Genomic DNA, 20,025 nt, shown 5'->3' with positions numbered 1-20,025 from the left:
GGTAAGTAAATAACAGACTTCTAAAAGGACATGCAAGGGTCAAAAAGGAAATAAGAGAGTATGTTGAATAGAATAGAAGTGGTAACAACAAAATCTATGGGATGCTGCTAATGCTGTATAACGGGGACATTTATAGCAGTAAACATCTGAATTAGAGAAGCAGCTAAGTTTTTTTGTTTTTGTTTTGAGAAGCTAAGTCTTAAATCAGTGACATTACCTTTGGAAACAAACAAGAAAGAACAATTAGACTCAAAGTAAGCAGAAAAAAATGAAGATCAAAGTGAAAACCAAGAAATAGAAAACAAAAATAATGAGGGAAAATCAAAGGAAAGAAAAGTTTTTTTTTTTTTTAATTTTTTTTTAGAAGATCAGTAAAAATCAGTCTCTAGCCATCCTGATCAGGAACGAAAAAGACAAAATATAGATTACCAGTATCAGGAATGAGAGAGGTAACATCACCCCAGATTCAAAAGATATAAAAAGCATAATAAGGGCATATTATGAACAGATTTATTTCTGTAACTTTAACAATTTAGGCAAAATTGACAAATTCTTACTGCTCACTTTAGATAACCTAGGGGTGCCTAGGTGGCTCAGTGGGTTAAGCCTCTGCCTTTGGCTCAGGTCATGATACCAGGGTCCTGGGATCAAGCCCTGCATCAGGCTCTCTGCTCAGTGGGGGGCCTCCTTCCCCCTCTCTGTCTGCCTACCTCTCAGCCTACTTGTGATCTCTGTCAAATAAACAAACAAACAAATAAATCAATCAATCTTTAAAAAAAAAAAAGTAGTAGATAACCTGAATAGCTCTTTATCTATATATGAAATTGAAATTGTAGTTAATTAACTTTTCACAAAGAGAACTTTAGGGCAAGACGGCTTTACTGGTGAACTCTATGAAACATTTAAGGAGGAACTAATACCAATTCTATATAAAAGTGTACAGAAAATTGAAAAAGAGGTGTACTTTTCCAACTCCTCTTTTACTCTAATATCAAACCTTGGCAAAGATAGTACAAAAAAAGAAAGCTATAGACCAGTGTCTCTTGTGACTGTAAAAGGTAATACACCATGACCAAGTAGGGTTTATTTCAGTAATGTGGAGTTGGTTTAATATTAGAAAATCAGTCAATTTAATTCATTATAATTAATAAACTAAAAAGAAAAAATCCATATAATCAACTTACTAGGTGCAGAAGGACCAGGTGACACAAGTCAACATTTGTTCCTGACAGTTTTTATCAGCGAAGTATTAATAGAAAACTTAACCCGATAAAAGACATCAAAGACAGACCTATGGCTAACATTCACACTTTTGTGTGTGGTTGAAATTCCTGTTACAATAAGTTTTTTAAAAAAATGTATGTGAAAATACTAACATTAGTGAGACTGTTGTTTCATATGTATTTGTAGATATTTGAATAATCGTGGAATCATATTAGAACTAGAATGGATCATCAGAATGATACTAATTTGAACTGTTTATTTTTTATAGGTCAGTATGGAAATCCTTTAAATAAATACATTAGACATTACGAAGGATTATCTTATGATGTGGATTCACTACACCAAAAACACCAGCGTGCCAAAAGAGCAGTTTCACATGAGGACCAGTTTTTACGTCTAAATTTCCATGCCCATGGAAGGTGAGTAAATTTATTGCTGTGTCTGAAGTTTTCCTATATTTAAGTTAAAAGAAGAAATTTTGTACCATAAATTTTCCTTCTCCAATGGAAAGGTCCCCATTTGGAAATTCAGCCTATGCTAGAATTTGGCATACATGCAAAAAAAATGTTTTCTATTAAAATGGGTTATCCTTTTTATATTAAGGAAACAGTCAAAGTTAAATGTTTTTAAATTTATAAATCCAGTCCTCTATTATATTATTGGAGGATTTTAAAAAAAGATTTATTTATTTTAGAGAGAGAGAGATTGAGAGAACACAGGCAGGAGGAACAGAGGGAGAGGGAGTAGAATCTTAAGCAGACTCTGTGCTGAGCACAGGGCAGGGCAAAGGGTTTAATCTCATGACCCTGAGATCATGACCTGAGCTGAAACCAAGAGTTGGATGCTCAACTGACAGCACCACCTAGGTGTTCCTAAAGAAGATTCTTTTTCATAATTTCCAACTACTTTTTATATGTCTTATGGGTTGATATATCTGTCTTAGGGGGCCAACAGTGAATGTAGCTGGTTTTATGTCATTTAGTCATTTAATTTCTCAACTCAGTTTTTTAAAAAAAAAATTATTTTATTTATTTATTTTGAGAGAGAGAGAGCAAGCACAGGAGTGGGGTGGAGTAGAGGGAGAGGGAGAGACTGAATCCTAAGCAGGCTCCATGCCCTGTGTGGAGCCCAACATGGGGCCTGATTTTAGGACCCTGAAATCATGACCTGAGCCAAAATCAAGAGTCAGATGCTTAAGTGACTGAGCCACCCAGGCACCCCTGACTCCATTTTATCATTTCTAAAATGAGTTTGTAGACAGATTACCTATTGGAATCCTCATTTCTCAGATTTGTTAAGGGATAAAGAACTGGGAGCCAAGGGGGAATGGTAAAAATCACATTTAGTGCCTGGGGTGTCCCAGGTGCATAGATGCTTTATATGCGTTTTCTTATGTAACTTCTCAAAACCCAAACAAGGTAAATATCTTTTTATATCTGAGAAAACTAAGGCTCGGAGAAGTTTAATAATTTCTTTAGAGTTACACAACATAGATTTGAGCCAGATCTAGCTCACTTAAACCCCATATTTTTTTTCTTTCTGTGTGTTAGGGGTACTCAGATACAAAATCTTAGAGTACTCTTTGTTAGACTCTCTCCCTTGCTTGCTGTAATTAGTAAATCTATTCCTTTTGTGTTTTTCCTACTGGTGTAACCCTGATTTATTGTTTAGCTCCTAATGGGTTTCCCAGCTTCCACTCCATTTATCATTATAGCTATTCTATGGACTTCTACAAGATGACTCTTCCTTAAATGCTTCCTTTTTCATGTCAGCCTGTTGCTCTAAAGTCTTCAATTAATGATTGTAAGCCAGATTTCTTAACTTGGCTTTCAAGATTCTCTCTAAATTAGTTCTAGTCTATTTTTCTAAACTTTATTCTGTTTCCCAATATTAACTTTTTCACCCAGAATGATCTAATTGCTGAATATACCTTGAACAGTTTGTTTTCTGTGTCATTTATCTTAAATCTTGATCATCTTTTAATGTACAGTTCAGGTTCTGCTTCTTTATAGATTTACTTATGCCTTCCTTGGAACCTTTAAATAGGTGAAATGTACCATTGGCATTTGATTCATTCTATCTTCCTTTTCATGTATTTCATATTTATTTTTCTATATCTGTGTTTTTTGTTCCTCACAGGAAGACATCTTGGCTACTATTCAGTAATGTTTATTATTTGTACTTAGGCTTAAATATACAGATATACAGATGCTTAAGAAAGATATTAATGGGGCGCCTGGGTGGCTCTGTGATTTAAAGCCTCTGCCTTCGGCTCGGGTCATGATCCCAGGGTCCTGGGATCGAGCCCTGCATCGGGCTCTCTGCTTGGCAGGGAGCCTGCTTCCTCCTCTCTCTCTGTCTCTGCCTGCCTCTCTGCCTACTTGTGATCTCTGTCTGTCAAATAAATAAATAAAATCTTAAAAAAGAAAGATATTAATGGATGAAAAATCAGATAATAAATGCTATGAAACAAAGTATTTTATGCATGGAAATAAATGTATTCCTTAGATTAATTTATTTTCCATATTAAAAAAATGATCATGGTGGAAAAAAGCACTTTTAAGTTATAAAATCTCTTACTTTGATTCAGAGGAGGTAAAAAGTTTCATTTTAAGGTTTGTTTGTTTTTCTAGATAAAAAGTTTAGTGGCAATAATTAATGTAAATTTTTATGACCCTTACCTTCAGATATTTTTAAATTACCCATTCTTTATTAGTGCCATGAAATAATAAGCAATCATTAAGCCTTCATAAGTTTTTAGTGACCACCTCAAAATAAATTTAATACTATATTCCAAATACAGTGTAACTACCAAAAGGAAAAGTTTAGATTCTGGCTGCCTTTGGTTTGTATACCACATTTCTATTATATCATTAGATTTTTGTGTTTTTATCTATCACATAATTCATATTGAGCTTGTGGCAAAACTAAATTCCCAGACTCCCCCGCCCCTTTCCTTTGGTGTGTTTATGTGTGTGAGTGGGTGTGAGCATGTGAGTGCATGCCGTTGTTTATTAATCCAAAAACTTATTTATTGACTGCTAGTTAAAGGTTACCTAGTTTAGGCTGTGGGTAGTAGAAACATAAATCAAACATAGACCTAATAGGGGCAGCAAGATATGGGTTAGCTGTTTTATAAGAGGAAAATGTGATATGGTGCTTTATAGGTAAAAATACTATAGATATTCAGATGAGGGAGAACTTACTTCTTACTTACTTCTCTCAACAAAGGACCTGGAGCCAGGAGATCTCATGCTGCTTCAAGGGGAGTCTGCTTCTCCCTCTCTCTCTGCCTGCCTCTCCCTCTGCTTATGCTCTCTCTCTCTCTTTCAAATAAATAAATAAAATCTGGAAAAAAAAAAAAAAAAGGGAACTTGTGCCACAGAATGTGGTCATTATAATTACGTCATAACCAAAATGTGGTCATTGTAATTATGTCGTAACATACGTTAGTTAAAAATGTGAGGATGATCTGATAGTTTTATTTTTGTTTCCTTGCAAAGGTCTACAAAATGACCAGGTTGGTGTAGTTACAGATTTCCTGCTAAGTCTCTTCTATTCCACCATATACAAAATGTTAGTTTTGGTACTCTACAATCCCTCATAAATAGGATTTGTATTGGTACACAAATTATGGGTTATTCAGTTAATAACAATTTGTAATACAAATGAGAAGAGAAGTGACTATGGTAAAACTGCATTGTGTCCATTGGAAGACCAAGCTTTATTGTATATATGGTTTTGGGATGACCTTGGGCTATAGTGAGCTCTAAATGTGTGCTGTCCTTGTGCATTGTGACTAGACTTATTATCTGTTTTTCATCTTTTTTCCCCCCAAGGATTTTATTTATTTATTTATTTGACAGACAGAGATCACAAGTAGGCAGAGAGGCAGGCAGAGAGAGAGGAGGAAGCACACTCCCTGCCGAGCAGAGAGCCCGATGTGGGACTCGATCCCAGGACCCTGAGATCATGACCTGATCCGAAGGCAGAGGCTTAACCCACTGAGCCACCCAGGCGCCCCTGTTTTTTCATCTTTTAAAATATAATCAAGTAGAGTTTATTTCTCCTGATTATATAGTAAGGCTTAATCCCCTAGAATCAGATCACTATATTTTAATAAATTACAGAACACAATAAATACTGTGCATTTAACTGAGAAAAGAGGAAAATACTTGAAAAGGGTTCTGCTCAGACATTTATGACTTGCATTTCTGAGTACTAGCACAGTCTCTGTGTGTGTGTGTGTGTGTGTGTGTGTATTAAAGTCATTCTTTGTGCTGTTTGCTTTATGCATAAGTATATGAGCAAATTTCCTTCCACCTGGCTTCCAAGTGTCCTAAATAAGAAAGGGTATATCACATCTCAGGTTTACAGATATTAATGTTAAATGCAGAAATGTTAAGATTCTTTAAGCCCTACGTCCATTCTTAAGAATTCCATGAGAAACCACTTCTCTTGAAATAAAGTTTAAAGTTGTTTTAGGGGCACCTGGGTGGCTCAGTCGTTAAACGTCTGCCTTTAGCTCCAGTCATGATCCCAGGGTCCTGGGATAGAGCCCCGGATCAGTCTCCCTGTTTGGTGGGAAGCCTGCTTCTCCCTCTCCCACTCCCCCTGCTTGTATTCCCCTTCTTGCTATCTCTCTGTCAAATAAATAAATAAAATCTTAAAAAAAAAAAACAAAACTAAGTTGAGAACTGATGATTGCTCTGAGTTTTACTTCTTCAATAGGATTTCAATCTGAAACACCGTTTTTATTTTACATGTTTTCAAGCACTAAACTAGGCTTTATGTGGAAGAGATGGAATGAATGTAAACAAAATAAAAAAACAAACAAATAAAAACCCAAAAAAACCCCCCAAAAGCTGAGCTTCCTTCTGCCCATTTTGAAAAGGGAATGGAAGTAAGAGTATAAAAGTACTTTTCTGGAGTGCCAGGCATGCGACTGTCAATCTCCGGATTATAAGTTCAAGCCCCAAGTTGGGCATGCAGTCTACTTAAAATAAAATAAAATAAATTTTAAAAAGCCAAAAAAGTGTTTTTCTGACTATTTTTAACTCTTAATACCACTTCATCTCTAAAGTTCACAAAAAACAGGCTTTTGATGTCAGAGTTTCTAGAGTTGATGATTTAGACAGTAAGTGTCAGAAATTGCATACATTTTAGTAGTAGAAAAACCCATCAATCACTTTCCTCAATTGTAAATTATATTTCATACTAAAATATTGCATGTGCAGCTGGGCCTTTTATGAGGTAAGTTCTCCAGCTTAGATTTGATTTACTTTGGGTTCATAGCCATCCTTGTTTTTTTTTCTGTTCTTCAATTGATTAAGCCCCACGTAAGTTGTGCTGTTTCTTAAAAGTGAAGCAAGGATTTTCTATAATTAAAAGTTATTTAAATGTTTATTCTATTTCATTATACTTGAAAATCCTTTATATAACTATTGCATGGATATGTTTAATTTATTGGTTTTATACTTGTTAGGTTGTTTTATTAAGTATCAGTGAAGTCTCCTATAGTTGTATGCTACTTTAAAACTGGTAACTGTTCAAAAATTTTTTGGTAAAATATATATAGTTTCTTTTTGAAAAGCTTCTGAATACTGAGATTCGTCAATTGGTTGTATCATAACCTCTTTTCTGGCTTCTTACAAGTTTTTGGTTCTTTGGGTTAACAATTTTTGGGGGGAGGATTGACAAATATTTTAAAAGATTATTTATTTATTTATTTGACAGACTGAGATCACAAGTAGGCAGAGAGGCAGGCAGAGAGAGAGGAGGAAGCAGACTCCCTGCTGAGCAGAGAGCCCAATACGGGGCTCGATCTCAGGACTCTGGGATCATGACCTCAGCTGAAGGCAGAGGCTTTAACCCACTGAGCCACCCAGGCACCCCTTTTTAATACTTGTACATAGAGATAAAATCAAACTGTTTATTTGTGTATGAGTCTGAAATCTTTTAACCACTTTGAACTAGTTCTAAAACAGTCTATGCGGGGAGAATAAGGCTGAATCAAATCAAATGTAAACCAAAAGTCTAACATCTAGATAGAGTCTTATGTTGGTATGGGACATGTAATTGTGTAATATAGCAGTATTTTTTTTTTTAAGCCGCAAACCATGGATTGATTTGAATGGAATTTTGATCTCTTGATTGAATGAACAAATGCATTGTGCATTTCTTTCTTTCTTTCTTTTTTTTTTTTTTTAAAGATTTTATTTATTTATTTGACAGACAGAGATCACAAGTAGGCAGAGAGGCAGGCAGAGAGAGGAGGAAGCAGGCTCCCTGCTGAGCAGAGAGCCCGATGCGGGGCTCGATCCCAGGACCCTGGGATCATGACCTGAGCCGTAGGCAGAGGCTTAACCCACTGAGCCACCCAGGTGCCCCTGTGCATTTCATTTTAAGTTTATTTGAGCTACAAGAGATGTTTCTCCTGTTTTAATCTGCTGTAATTTGCTAAGTCCACTTTCATGTTTTAAGCACCTAATGTATTCCAGGTACTTTAGTAGTCACTAGTAATAGAGTAACTGAACAGACAGTTCCTTGCTGGTGAGGAGTTTATGGATTCATGAGAAAGGCAGGTGTTGGATTAGGAGTAACAGCTGTGATAAATACTAAGAAAGGAATGTTAAGAAGATTGCTGTGGGAGCATTGGGGGATGCCATCTTTTTGGAGGTCAGGGAAGGCTACTCTTAGGAGATGGCATTTAAACTCATCCTGGAAGGATGACAGAAGAGGAGTTGGTTAGCCAAAGAAGGGAATAAAATGTGTTCTAGACAGAGGGAACAGCATGTGCAGGGATACTGAGATGAGAAGTGGCATGTTTATGGAATTGAAGGAATTTCGTTATATGAGGGGGTGTAAAATATGAGGGAGAATGGTTCTAAATAAGACTGTAGATGTAAATAAGAGCCACATCTCTGAGCGTTTATGTAAGTCATGGTAATAATCTTTTATTTAGTCTTGGAAGGTTTTTAACGATAAGTAACTGTGTAAGGTTTAAAAAGTTCAGTCTGGCTGCAGTTGAAGAATAATTCGGAAGGGAGTTAAACTAAATGCATTGAGGCTGTTCAGGAGGCCGTTGCACTAGTCCTCATAGGAGGTGGTAGCCTGCATTAAGCCAGTGTTAGAGGTGATAAGGAGAGTGGATAAATTTAAGACATTTTAAAGGTAGAATTTATTGAGCTTGGTTGATACATAGGTATAAAAGGATTTATAAGAGGACTGCTTTCTGGTTTGAGCAACTGAGTGGCTACTGGGTCCACTTAGATAAGGAATATTGGAACAGGTATAAATTTGAGGAGAAATCGTAAGTTCAGTTTTGGGCATGTTTTGTGGAATTCATGAGGAGGGCCTAGGAGAGAACTAAATGCCAACAATTTAAGTTTAGGTGGTGATTGGGGGGGAAGCAAAGCCTGATGAGTGGTAAGAAAAGTAGAAAACCTGAGAGTGTGGTATCCCCGAAGCCAAGGGAAACAATATTTCAAGGAGGGGAATGGTCAGTTGGTGCTTCTTGCTTTTGTTATGGTGAACATTAGGAATATTCCTAATCTATATTATTTACCCTTTTTTGAATTTCTCTAGTTTTGATGATTTTGGTGGATCTAAATGCACAGGGTAGTCCAGATTTGTATACATCATAAATAGCTATGGTAGCAAAATGGCTTTTTTTTTTTTTTGGTGTGAATTTCTAATAATTCATGAAAATAGCCAATATATTTTTAGGCATTTTGGTTTTAAGAGCATTTTGGCCAGTATCTTTGACAACCATCTGTACTAATTCTGCGGTGATCGATTATAAGGACTCCAGTTGTCTTTTGAGTATAGCATGGCTAATTTTTACTTAAATGTGTGAAGCAGAAACACGTTAGTAAATTTTAATTAATAATTTGTATGCATCTTTGAAATCTTAAATTATAATCACTTTGTATTAGTTAGGTTCGCAAACTCATTTCTGGGAGAACAATGCTGAATGAACAGATCATGTATGAACACTTAGCATATCAAGAATCTTAGAAATGGTAGTAGGGGATAAATAGTTGTGTTATAAACAGTATTCATTGTTTTTTGTTTTTGGTTCATAGTAAAACTGTTCAGACCATATACGTGACTCCCAAAATCTTCTTACATTTCAGTTTTACAAATAGCTTACTCCCACTTGTCAAACTGAGTGAGCCTTTCACATTCTAAATCTTGAGAGACTTTAGAGGTCTCTTTGTCCAGTGTAATATTGGATGATATTTTTGAGACATGGTCATTCAGCTTCACTTCTTTGTGTTTCAAGTCCCCAAATAGGAAATGTGACTTGTGCTTCCCATGAACATTTAAGAATCTGCTATATTGAAACCTTTGCTATCATATGCTTTTTTTCCCTACTAATTATAAAGTGAGAAGATGAAGGTGATATCTTTTATTTATTTATTTATTTAGTTTTAAGATTTGTTTATTTATTAGAGCATGCAGGAGTTCAGCAGGGAGGGGCAGAAGGAGATGGAGAGACTCTTAGGCAGACTCCCTGCTGAGCACAGAGCCCAGCCCCAAAACCCTGAGATCATGACCTGAGCCGAAATGAAGAGTCAGAGTCTCAAGTGACTAAGCCACTGAAGCACCCTGATGGTGGTATCTTCTTCCTAAGTTTTTGTTACTTGATCATTAATCAGTTAATTGTAGTTTATTAGTATAAATTGTAAAGTAGAAGTTCTTACCATTTTGTTCTTTTTCTTCTGGAAGTTGGGATAATCAGGGAGGCAAATCAGAAAACTATCAAATGTTTGGCAATAGCAGAGCAGCAGTACATCCCTTTCATCTGAAATTTTATCTTAAGGTGGGGGGGAGATTTAGGATAAGAACTGAGTAGTACTCATCCATGGGGAAGGAAACGTGAGCTGCTTGAATAGCCACGGTTGGATGGGGTGGAGCCTGGGAGTAGAGCTTGGAAGAGGTGTTTGGATCCTTAGGCCTGTTTGGGTCTGGATAGTTAAAAGGGGCACTGGAAAATGTGGATAGGAGTAGAATAATTGAGGAGCATGGGGAAGAGATAATGATAGGTTTTATCTTTAAAAAAAAGAGATCTGAGGTGGGCCTGGGTGGGACAGTTGGTTAAGCCTCCATCTCCTGGTTTTGGCCCAGGTTGTGATCTTGGGGTTGTGAGATTGAGCCTTGTATCAAGTTCTGTGCTAAGCAAGGAGTCTGCTTGGGATTCTCTCTCCCTTTCCCTCTGCTCCTCCTACTTGTGGGCATGCTCTCCCTCTCTCTCTAAAATATATAAATAAATCTTAAAAAGAGAGAGAGAGAGAGCTCTGAAATATTGAAATCGAATGCAGAGGGGCAAATTTCCTTCCTGCTTCCCCCGAAACGGGAATAGGGAATATTGTAGTTTGAAGGGATATGATCATAGAGAAGTTTTTAGAATGTTTTCCACATGAAGAATAACCCACTAGCTGCTCAGGCAAGTCTTCATTAATTCAGCAGAAGTTTTGGAATCCCTTCTCTATGCTAGATATTATTCTATCTTATCTTCTGCTGTCCTCCCCTGTTTTTTTTTTTTTGTTTGTTTGTTTTTATTTATTTATTTGAAAGAGATCACAAGTAGGCAGAGGCAGGCAGAGAGAGAGGAAGGGAAGCAGGCTCCCTGCTGAGCAGAGAGCCCATGCAGGGCTGGATCCCAGAACCCTGGGATCATGAGCTGAGCCGAAGGCAGAGACTTTAACCCATTGAGCCACCCAAGCACCCCACCTCCCCTGTTTTTTAATTTGTTATTTATTTGTTGATTTTGAGGTAAGATTGGTGTATAGCATTATATAAGTTTTAGGTGTACAACATTATGATTTTGTATTTGTATGTACTAGAAGTAATTACCATCCTAAGTCTAGTTATCCTCCATTGCCATACACTTGATCCCTTTTACCCATTTTGTGTACCTCCCAACCCCCTCTCCTCTGGTAACCACCAGTCTGTTCTCTGTATCTATGAGTTTGTTTTTGCTTTGTTTGTTTTGTTTTATTTTTTAGATTCCATATGTAAGTGAAATCATATGGTACTTGTGTTTCTGTTTTTGACTTATTTCACATAGCAAAATACCATCAAGTTCCATCCATGTTGTTGCAGATGGCAAGATTTCCTTTTTATGGCCAAGTAGTATTCCATTGCATAGATATAGCACATCATCTTTATCTTCATCCATCAGTGAACACTTAGGTTTGTTTCCATATCTTGGCTATTGTAAATACTTAAGTGAACATGGGGTCCATAGATATTTCTAAATTAATATTTGAGATTTTGTTTCAGATTCAAACTCTGATTTTATTTGTATGATCTAGGTCATATCAACCTTATCTGATCTGTGAAATTAATAATACAGGTGATCTTTATGATTTTGTATGTTTGATTTATGTTAAATATCTGGATAACTCTTAAATCCTATCATTGTTTTAGTGTTTTATGGAGGCATGTCTTGGAGTACTTCAGGTTTGGTTCCAGACCACTGCAGTAAAGCAAATATTGCAATAAAGTCAAATGAATCTTTTGGTTTCCCAGCACATCTGAAAGTTAATGTTTATACTGTACTGTAGTCCATTCAATATGCAGTAGGATTATATGTAAAAAAAAAAAAGTATATACCTTAATTAAAAAATACTTTGTTAAAAATGCTAAATGTATCATCTGAGCTTTTAGCAGGTTGTAATCACTGATCACAGATCACCATAACAAATATAATAATAATGAATAAGTTAGAACTATTGTGAGAATTGCCAAAATGTGACACTGAGATATAACGTGAACAAAAGCTGTTGGAAAAATAGCGCCAATAGACTTGGATGCAGGGCTGCTACAGACCTTCAGTTTGTGAAAAACCACACTATTTGCAAAACTTAATAAAATGAAGCACAATCAAATGAGGTATGCCTGGGAGCTCCTGGCTGGCTCAGTCAGTTAGAGTATGTGACTCTTGATCTTGGGGTTCTAAGTTCAGGCCCCATGTTGAGTGTAGAGATTGCTTAAAAAATAAAATCTTCAAAAACAAGAGGTATGCCTATATTCAGTAGTTTTGCTTGCCAGTTGTTTAGTTAACATAACATAGTTGCATAAAGTCAGAGGTGTTTACAGAAACTTTTTTTCCCCCTCTCTAATGGATAAATCTACTTATTCTGACATAATGTAAAATACATGTAATCTTGTGTTCTGCGATGATGCCGTTATGGCGGATTCTTCCCCTTGGCTCTCCTTCGTATGGGAAAGACTTAAACTAATGATCTGTTTGTCTTCTTACACAGGGTAAAAGTTACTCATTTTAGCTCAGGTTTACTTTTATCTTCATTGGGGATTCTCATATATGTGTTTTTGCTTATTTAGGGTAATTGACCTCAAGGACAACAGTTAAGCCTGGAACTAGATCTTTCAAACTGTATAGCCCTAGAATTTCTGGGGTGATTGCCTCAGGTACTGCTCATTGGGGGTGCCTGTGGGCTGACTGTGCCCTTTCCCCTCTACCAACCCAGTCATTTTATCCTTTAAAAAAATAGGTATACATACACACACACACACACACACACACACACACACACACACACTTTTTAAAGATCATTTGAAAAAAGGACTTTTCTGTTTCAAGAAGTGTATTCATGGAAGTAAACTAGATATTTGACTCATGGTAATGATATTAAATGTTGGCAACTTGTCTTAAAAAATAATTTGGATGGAGACTCAGGGATCTTTATTAAGAATAAAGTGAAGGTTAAGAGATAACATCTAGAGACCTCAGGGATGTCCTATTAAGTAGTACAGTTTTATTTCTAGGAGTCATTGAGCCAGGTCTACCATAGACCTGTTCCATTTAGATATGATAGACCTCTGTTTATGATGACAGTTCTGGTCTTTGGGACTGCTGGATTATACTGATGTACTTTCAAGCAAGGGTTTTGCTCTCAGGGTTCTTCCCTGTGTTACCAAGGTACTTCATTAGTTGAGGCTTTTTGTCCTAATATGGCTTCAGTTCAAGGGATGTACCCTTTATCTATTGTTGTTTTCTGAGAATCAGAGCCATACTCTCATTAGCTAAAATAGAAGCTGTATGGACAAAGGCAACTTCTTTTTACTCTGTATTCTTAGTGTTCTAATGTATAGAAGAGATACTTCTTCATATAAAGATGTAGAGGGTACATAAACTTCCAGAAATTTTTGTAGAGTCCTATCCTAAACAAAATTTATTTTGTTGTTCTGGTACCTCTGCTGTTTCTTTAGATGTAGAGTGCTTTTCAAAAGCCTAGAAAGGAAAACCAGCTATTATTATCATATGGTACAACTAGATCCTCAAAACAGTGACGTTACAGAATTGGAATCTGTTTGATTTGTTTTTTCAAATTACTGTTATTTGTTAACTGATTTTGCCCTCCTATAATTTCACTGCATTCTTTACATCTTTACTATAATGCCACTGAGGAAAACAAGAAAGAATTACAGTAGAAATACTATAACCAGTATGAGGGACAAAATACTGTTGATCAGTAGAATCAGTATAGTGGTTAAATCTAAAGGTAGGAAAAACATTCCAGGTGCAAGTAATGTTCTTTATACAGAGCATCTTTCTTCCCAAAGAAAATCTAAAGTTTTTCTCTGATGATAGTGTGCTACATAATGATAATAATAATAATAAGACTAAACTAACTGAGAGAAACATAGTAAGAGGAGACAGAGGTTAGCCTTAATCTTGAAAGTGGCTTAACCATTAAAAAAGAAAATTTCTTATGGTGGTATTATAGAATTTTCAGTGAGAATTAAATAAGGTTATATTTTTATTTCATTATCTTATTTGCATTTGTTCAGATTTTAAAAGATGACTTGTTTTCAGAGACTGATAATACTACATTAAGACTACTACACCACTCAGTGTGTATTAGCTTGACTTTTTAAAATATATTTTATTTATTTATTTGACAGACAGAAATCACAAGTAGGCAGAGAGGCAGGCAGAGAGAGAGTAGGAAGCAGGCTCCCCACTGAGCAGAGAGCCCGATATGGGACTCGATCCCAGGACCCTGAGATCATGACCTGAGCCGAAGGCAGACGCTTATCCCATTGAGCCACCCAGGTGCCCCTAGCTTGACTTTTTAAATCACATGCTAGAGATGAATTTGTGGTATCGTAGAAAGAGCAAGATGCAGCAGCTGAATACTGAAGTTCTAGTTCTAATTCTAGTCTTGTGACTTGGGTCATACCCTTTGATAAAAATACTCATCATGACTCCTTTGCAGTGTTACTCTGAGGATAAGATGTAGTAACATAGGTAAAAATGCTGTGAAAATTGTAAACCTATATACATTTGGGAAGATTGTTATAATCTCATTATCTTCGCAATATCACTGTCTCAGTTGATTCTCTTGGAGCTTTTATCACCAAGAACGATATCTCTGGCCACACAATTTTATCTTATTCTCCAAGTCTTTTGAATACAATGATTTAAAAAATTTACTTATTTATTTTTATTATGGCAAAATAACATATCACTTATTATTTTAACCATTTTTAAATGAACAATTCAGTTGTACATTTCATAGTGTTGTGCAGCTACCACCACTATCCATTTTCAGAGTTTTTTCATCTTCTCAAACAGAAATTCTTTTTTTCCCCCTACAAGCAGGTGAAACAATTTTACTGCACAGTTGTCTTTAAGACCACAAAACACTATGTTCTTCATACAAACATATTAGTACAGATAACTATACTTTCTAGAAAATGATTATATAGGTCCTCAAAGAAAAATGCACACCATTACATGATTTCAGACAAGTTGCTTGGGAAAAACACATCTGGACTGATTCCTAAAACATACCATAAAACCACCCTGCATCTTTTGGTTCAAAGTATAGATTACTGTCATCAGTACGTGCTCCACATTCTTACATAGTTGGTAATACACATAAAGACTGGTTGGTTTGTGGGACGCCTGGGTGGCTCAGTTGGTTAAGCAGCTGCCTTCGGCTCAGGTCATGATCCCAGTGTCTTGGGATCGAGTCCCACATCGGGCTCCTTGCTCCGCAGGGAGCCTGCTTCTCCCTCTGCCACTCTGTCTGCCTGTGCTCACTCTCTCTCTCTCTCTCTGACAAATAAATAAATAAAATCTTAAAAAAAAAAAAAAAAAGACTGGTTGGTTTGTGACTTAATGTTCCATTGGTTCATCAGCCTTTTCTTCAGGTTCATCAGCAGGTTGAACAGGCTGTGCCTTTCTTTGTAGTCTTTCTTCAAGACCTTCTAGGAATGGAGATAACATCCTCCTCCTCCTAAGTAGTAAACTCCAAGTCTTTACCAACAATTCCAGTGGAAACATTCTTTGTAGTTCAGTCCTGTTCTGCACAAAGTGTTTTTTGTAAGGCACACAGACCATGTTTAACCAGGTCATCAAACCTAGACATATGTCTCTCCAAGCGAGTACAAGCTGATTGAGAACGGGCTCCAGTGGACATGGCTCTACAGTCAAAGTAGTTGGCAAATGGACAGGTTTGGAAAATATGAGGGCCCACAACATCATAACCAACACCATATGGTCTCTGGACATATCATTGTGTTTGTATCTGGGTCTTGCTTCCAATTAGAGATGCAGGACAAGACACAGGAGGAGGTCTTCAAACAGAAATACTTTCCCATTAAACAATAATTCCCTGGGGCACCTGAGTGGCTCAGTGGGTTAAAGCCTCTGCCTTCAGCTCAGGTCATGATCCCAGCGTCCTGGGATCTAGCCCCGAGTCGGGCTCTCTGCTCAGCGGGGAGCCTGCTTCCTCCTCTGTCTCTGCCTGCCTCTCTGCCTACTTGTGATCTCGGTCTGTCAAATAAATGAATAAATAAATCTTTTAAAAAAACCAAACAATAATTCCCCTTTTCTGTCCTCTCAGCAGTCCCTGATAACCTCTATTTTACCTTCTATCTCTGTGAATTTACCTCTTATAGGTCTCTCAGATGAGTGGAATCATGCCATAGTATGCCTTTTGTGTCTGACTTACTTAGCGAAGTGTTTTCAAGGTTCATCCATGTTGTAGCACATAACAGAGTTTCATTACTTTTTAAGGCTGAATAATCCATTGTATATGTACTCCACTCATATGTACATTTTTAAAAATCCATCTATCAATGGACAGTTGGGTTGTTTCCATATTTTGCTATTGTGAATAATGCTGTTATTAATATTGGTGTACAAGAATCTGTTTGAGTCCCTGATTTTAATTCCTTTGGGTTTATATACCTAGCAGTAGAATTACTGGGTCATATAATAATTCTGTGTTTGATATTTAACGAACCATCAAACTTTTTCCAGAATACAATGATTTTTATAAGGCAGTGGTCACTGTGGTTTTTCTGATCTTTGAACCAAAAGTGTAAACAATTAAAAAACCAGATTGTGTTTTCAGATTGTTTTTTATTCAGGGCTTGTTGAGAAACTGGGAAGGTAGAATGTGGTTAGCTAATTATTTTGTAATATGTTATCCAACAGGAATGTTATGAAGAATTCATAATTCATAGAAATATTAAAATAGCGTAAAGATATGTATTAAACAGATGGTAGTAGAATTAAAATTAAAGAATTGGAATTTAGTGACTTAATTAATGGAGTAAATTACGTCCAGCTTCTAATTATTCTTTCGTAATTTGTCTATTTCATAGATTGTGATAGACTTGAATTCAGTCTTGTTTGTTTTTACCATTTACCTGCCATTCAGGCTCACTATTGTACCATTCCCTCTTCTGTTGATACATGTTTTAGATGCAAATTAATGTTAATAAAAGCAATGCATTTGGCGGGGGTATGATCTCAGTTTGATTTTTTGTTTCATTATCTATACTGCTACTTGATTGTGAATGGATAATTGAGAACTAATTTTATATATGGTGTAGTCTAATTTCAGTCAGTATGGAGAATAATGTTTTGTACATGTGAGATGATTTTCTTACGCTGCCAGTATCAGGGTTGGAAGGGAACTACTTCAGGTGTTCCTAAATTTTCTCTGTTAACTTCCTCTAGGGTTCCTATGTGCTTAAACATTTTAAGTGATGTAAAACTATTTTTTGAGGGGTAGGAAGTGTAGCATAGATTGTTCTTACACTGAGCTTAACTGTCTTTCTGAAGCTTATACCCCCCTTTTTTGCATATAGAATATACTCTTGCTTATAATGGTTATAGGGTATAATAATTTTGCTGAATAATAAATCTTGAATGATAAATATACTAAGCCCTTGGACTTTTAGTGTTTTAGTCCATTTAGCAAAGATGCTCTTTTTCAGATAGTATTTGTACAGTGAGTTAAAAGTATATATAATAAGTTGATGATTTTTCAAAATATTATGATCCTTCAAAAAATAATGTATTTATTTATACCTTCATATATGATCAAGACTTTCCTGTTAGTTAACAGAAGAAATTTTATGAAAAGTCAGGATGTGTAGTAAGAATTCAGGCAGGATTCCTGTTTGTTCAGGGTAGTCTGTTTTTAACCTTGTCTGGAGAGTTCCTGTTTAGAAGGTATGTTTGACTTTTGATTACTTGTGCCAGGAGATGGAAAAGTTAAGGCTCTAAGGATCCTTTTCCTAACCTAGAGTCTTTGTCACAGCCCTGGGAAGCTTTTGGAGTTTTTGGCGAGAGTTTTAGGCCAGTAGAAAATGAATACAACCTCAAAATAAAGGAGTACCAAGATTGACATGAAATTAAGGAAAATATAAAATAGAAAAGTTGAAAAAGGGACACAACTTTCTGAAGCTAATGAGTATACCCTGTTGACTCTTATTTACTTGAAAAACGAATTTTTTTCCCTTAAAGATAAACTTTATTGAAGTATAATTTATATATATATTTTTAGTGTATGTGCTGCTGAAGTGAGCACAAAGTATAATTTACACAAAATATACAGTTGGCCCTTGAACAATATGGGAGTTAGGGGCACCAACCCCTTGACACAGCCAAAAAGCCTTGTACAACTTTTGACTCCCCCCAAAACTCAACTACTATTGATTATGTAAATAGTTGATGAATACTACTTCGTATGTCTTATGTATTATATACTGTATTCTTAAAGTAAGCTAGAGATAAAATATTATTAAGAAAACAATCCTGTATTATATTTATAGGAAAAAAATCCATGGGTAAGTGGACCCATGCACTTCAGATCTGTGTTGTTGAAAGGTCAACTGTACTCATTTCATGTGTGTAGTGAGTTAGGTTTTGACAAATGTATATATTTGTGTAACCACCATTCAAATCAAGATATAGAACATGTTCCTCTGAGCAAAAAGTTCCTTTATCCCCTTTTACTCTTAGTCTCTCTTCACTCCAGACAGCCACTGATCTGCTTTCTGTCACTGTAGATAGGTTTTTGCCTATTCTAGAATTACGTATCTATGCAATTATACTATGTATATTCTTTTGTATCTTCACAAAAGTGCATATTTTTAGTAGTTTGGCATTTTTTATTGCTGAGTAGTTTGCCATTGTATGAATAAGCCACAGTCTTAAACTCTACTTGTAGATATAACTGAAAAACTGATTTCCAGTTTTTGTATATTTTGAATGAAATTGCTATGGACATTTGTGTCCAGTTTGTTTTTGTGGAGTTATGTTTTATATTTTCATTTCTGTTGGGGTAGAATTGTGGATCATAGGGTTTTCATGTTTAACCTCAAAAAAACTTGTCAGTTTTCCGAAGTGTGATTGTACCATTTTATCCTTCTACCAGCAATGTGTGGCAGTTCCGGTTACTCTACATCCTACTAACATTTGGGGGTTGCTAATTGAACACTTTGGTTCGGATTCATTGAGGAGAAATTGTGCTATGTGCAGACTCTTTAACAGTTATAGAAGAGACTGAAATACGTTTAAGGGTTTAGTAATGATAGCTAATTAGTTGCCATTTATTTTGCAGCTCCTCTGTGCCAGGTGCTGTGTTAATGACTTTATATGTATTATAAGCTATCATCCTTAAAAGGGTTTTTACAAGATAGAATTTATTATCTTTATTTAAGAGATTGGAATCCTGGGCTGGTTGATTTTAGGCATGAGATTTGATTCATAGTTTGATTCAAACTCTAGATTCTTTATTTAATTTCACCTCAGTATTTTGGTCTTTGTCTTTTATAGAAGACCATTGAAAATGAGTAAGATTTCAGCCAAGATCATAGTCTTTTGATATTGGTCATCAAATTAAATTGAGGAAGGTCTAATGATAATTAGAAGAATTAGAAGCCCTAGGGAAAACACATAGAAGTTGAAACGAGTTGTGTGTATGTATATGTAAAAGAAAGAGCATGTATAGTTGCTTTTCTGAGGAGAGTCATTAATATAGATGCCACTTTTTTTAATGAATCAAATATTTTATTAGTTTAGAAGGGCTCACCCACAAAATATGTATTTATCACTTCAATTTGTTCTCTGGCTGCCCCACAGTTTAGCGTGATTAAAAAAATTTTTTTTTTCTGATCAAAATGACCTCAGTCAGGGCTAGCTTCCCGTCAGCACGCCAACAGCTCAAACAGTGAACGGTCACAACTCTCTTCAAAGTGTCTCTCTCTCAAGACTGGGTACATAATTGAAGGAGCTCAGTACAAAACAAAAATGTGGAACCATTTGTAAAAAAAATTAAGAATTCCCAGACGGTGGGAGCCAGGCATTAAACCCAGCCATGGCCCTTCCAGTCAGATACTCAGAATGCACCGCAGCCATGATGGCAACCAGGTTCCTCCTGTCTCCTTGTCCTGTCCTTCCATCATAGAGACTGATGTTTCCTCTCTCCTGCTCCTGTACAACAAGGTGAAAGTAGTTAG

General features: G+C 36.1%; 1 protein-coding gene and 1 pseudogene across 2 annotated transcripts in view; one reads left to right on the top strand and one right to left on the bottom strand.

Moving 5' to 3' along the window:
- Positions 1-20,025, top strand: part of ADAM10 (ADAM metallopeptidase domain 10) — a 132,178-nt gene that overhangs the window by 33,609 nt on the left and 78,544 nt on the right. The window contains exon 2 of the mRNA XM_080807690.1: positions 1,493-1,643. Coding sequence (XP_080663816.1) covers positions 1,493-1,643 — 151 coding nt within the window. The remainder of the gene's footprint in view (positions 1-1,492; positions 1,644-20,025) is intronic.
- On the bottom strand, positions 13,619-19,924 carry LOC308346033 (proteasome subunit alpha type-1-like; annotated as a pseudogene). The gene is made up of 3 exons: positions 19,857-19,924; positions 15,368-15,843; positions 13,619-13,754 (listed from the first exon to the last, which is right to left on the bottom strand). The product of its transcript is annotated as a proteasome subunit alpha type-1-like (transcript).

The sequence above is a fragment of the Martes martes genome, assembly GCF_963455335.1.
Source record: "Martes martes genome assembly, chromosome: 7".
Classification (NCBI taxonomy): Eukaryota; Metazoa; Chordata; class Mammalia; order Carnivora; family Mustelidae; genus Martes; species Martes martes.
Note: the sequence above shows the minus strand (reverse complement) of the source record. Positions and strands in the feature narration are given on the sequence as shown.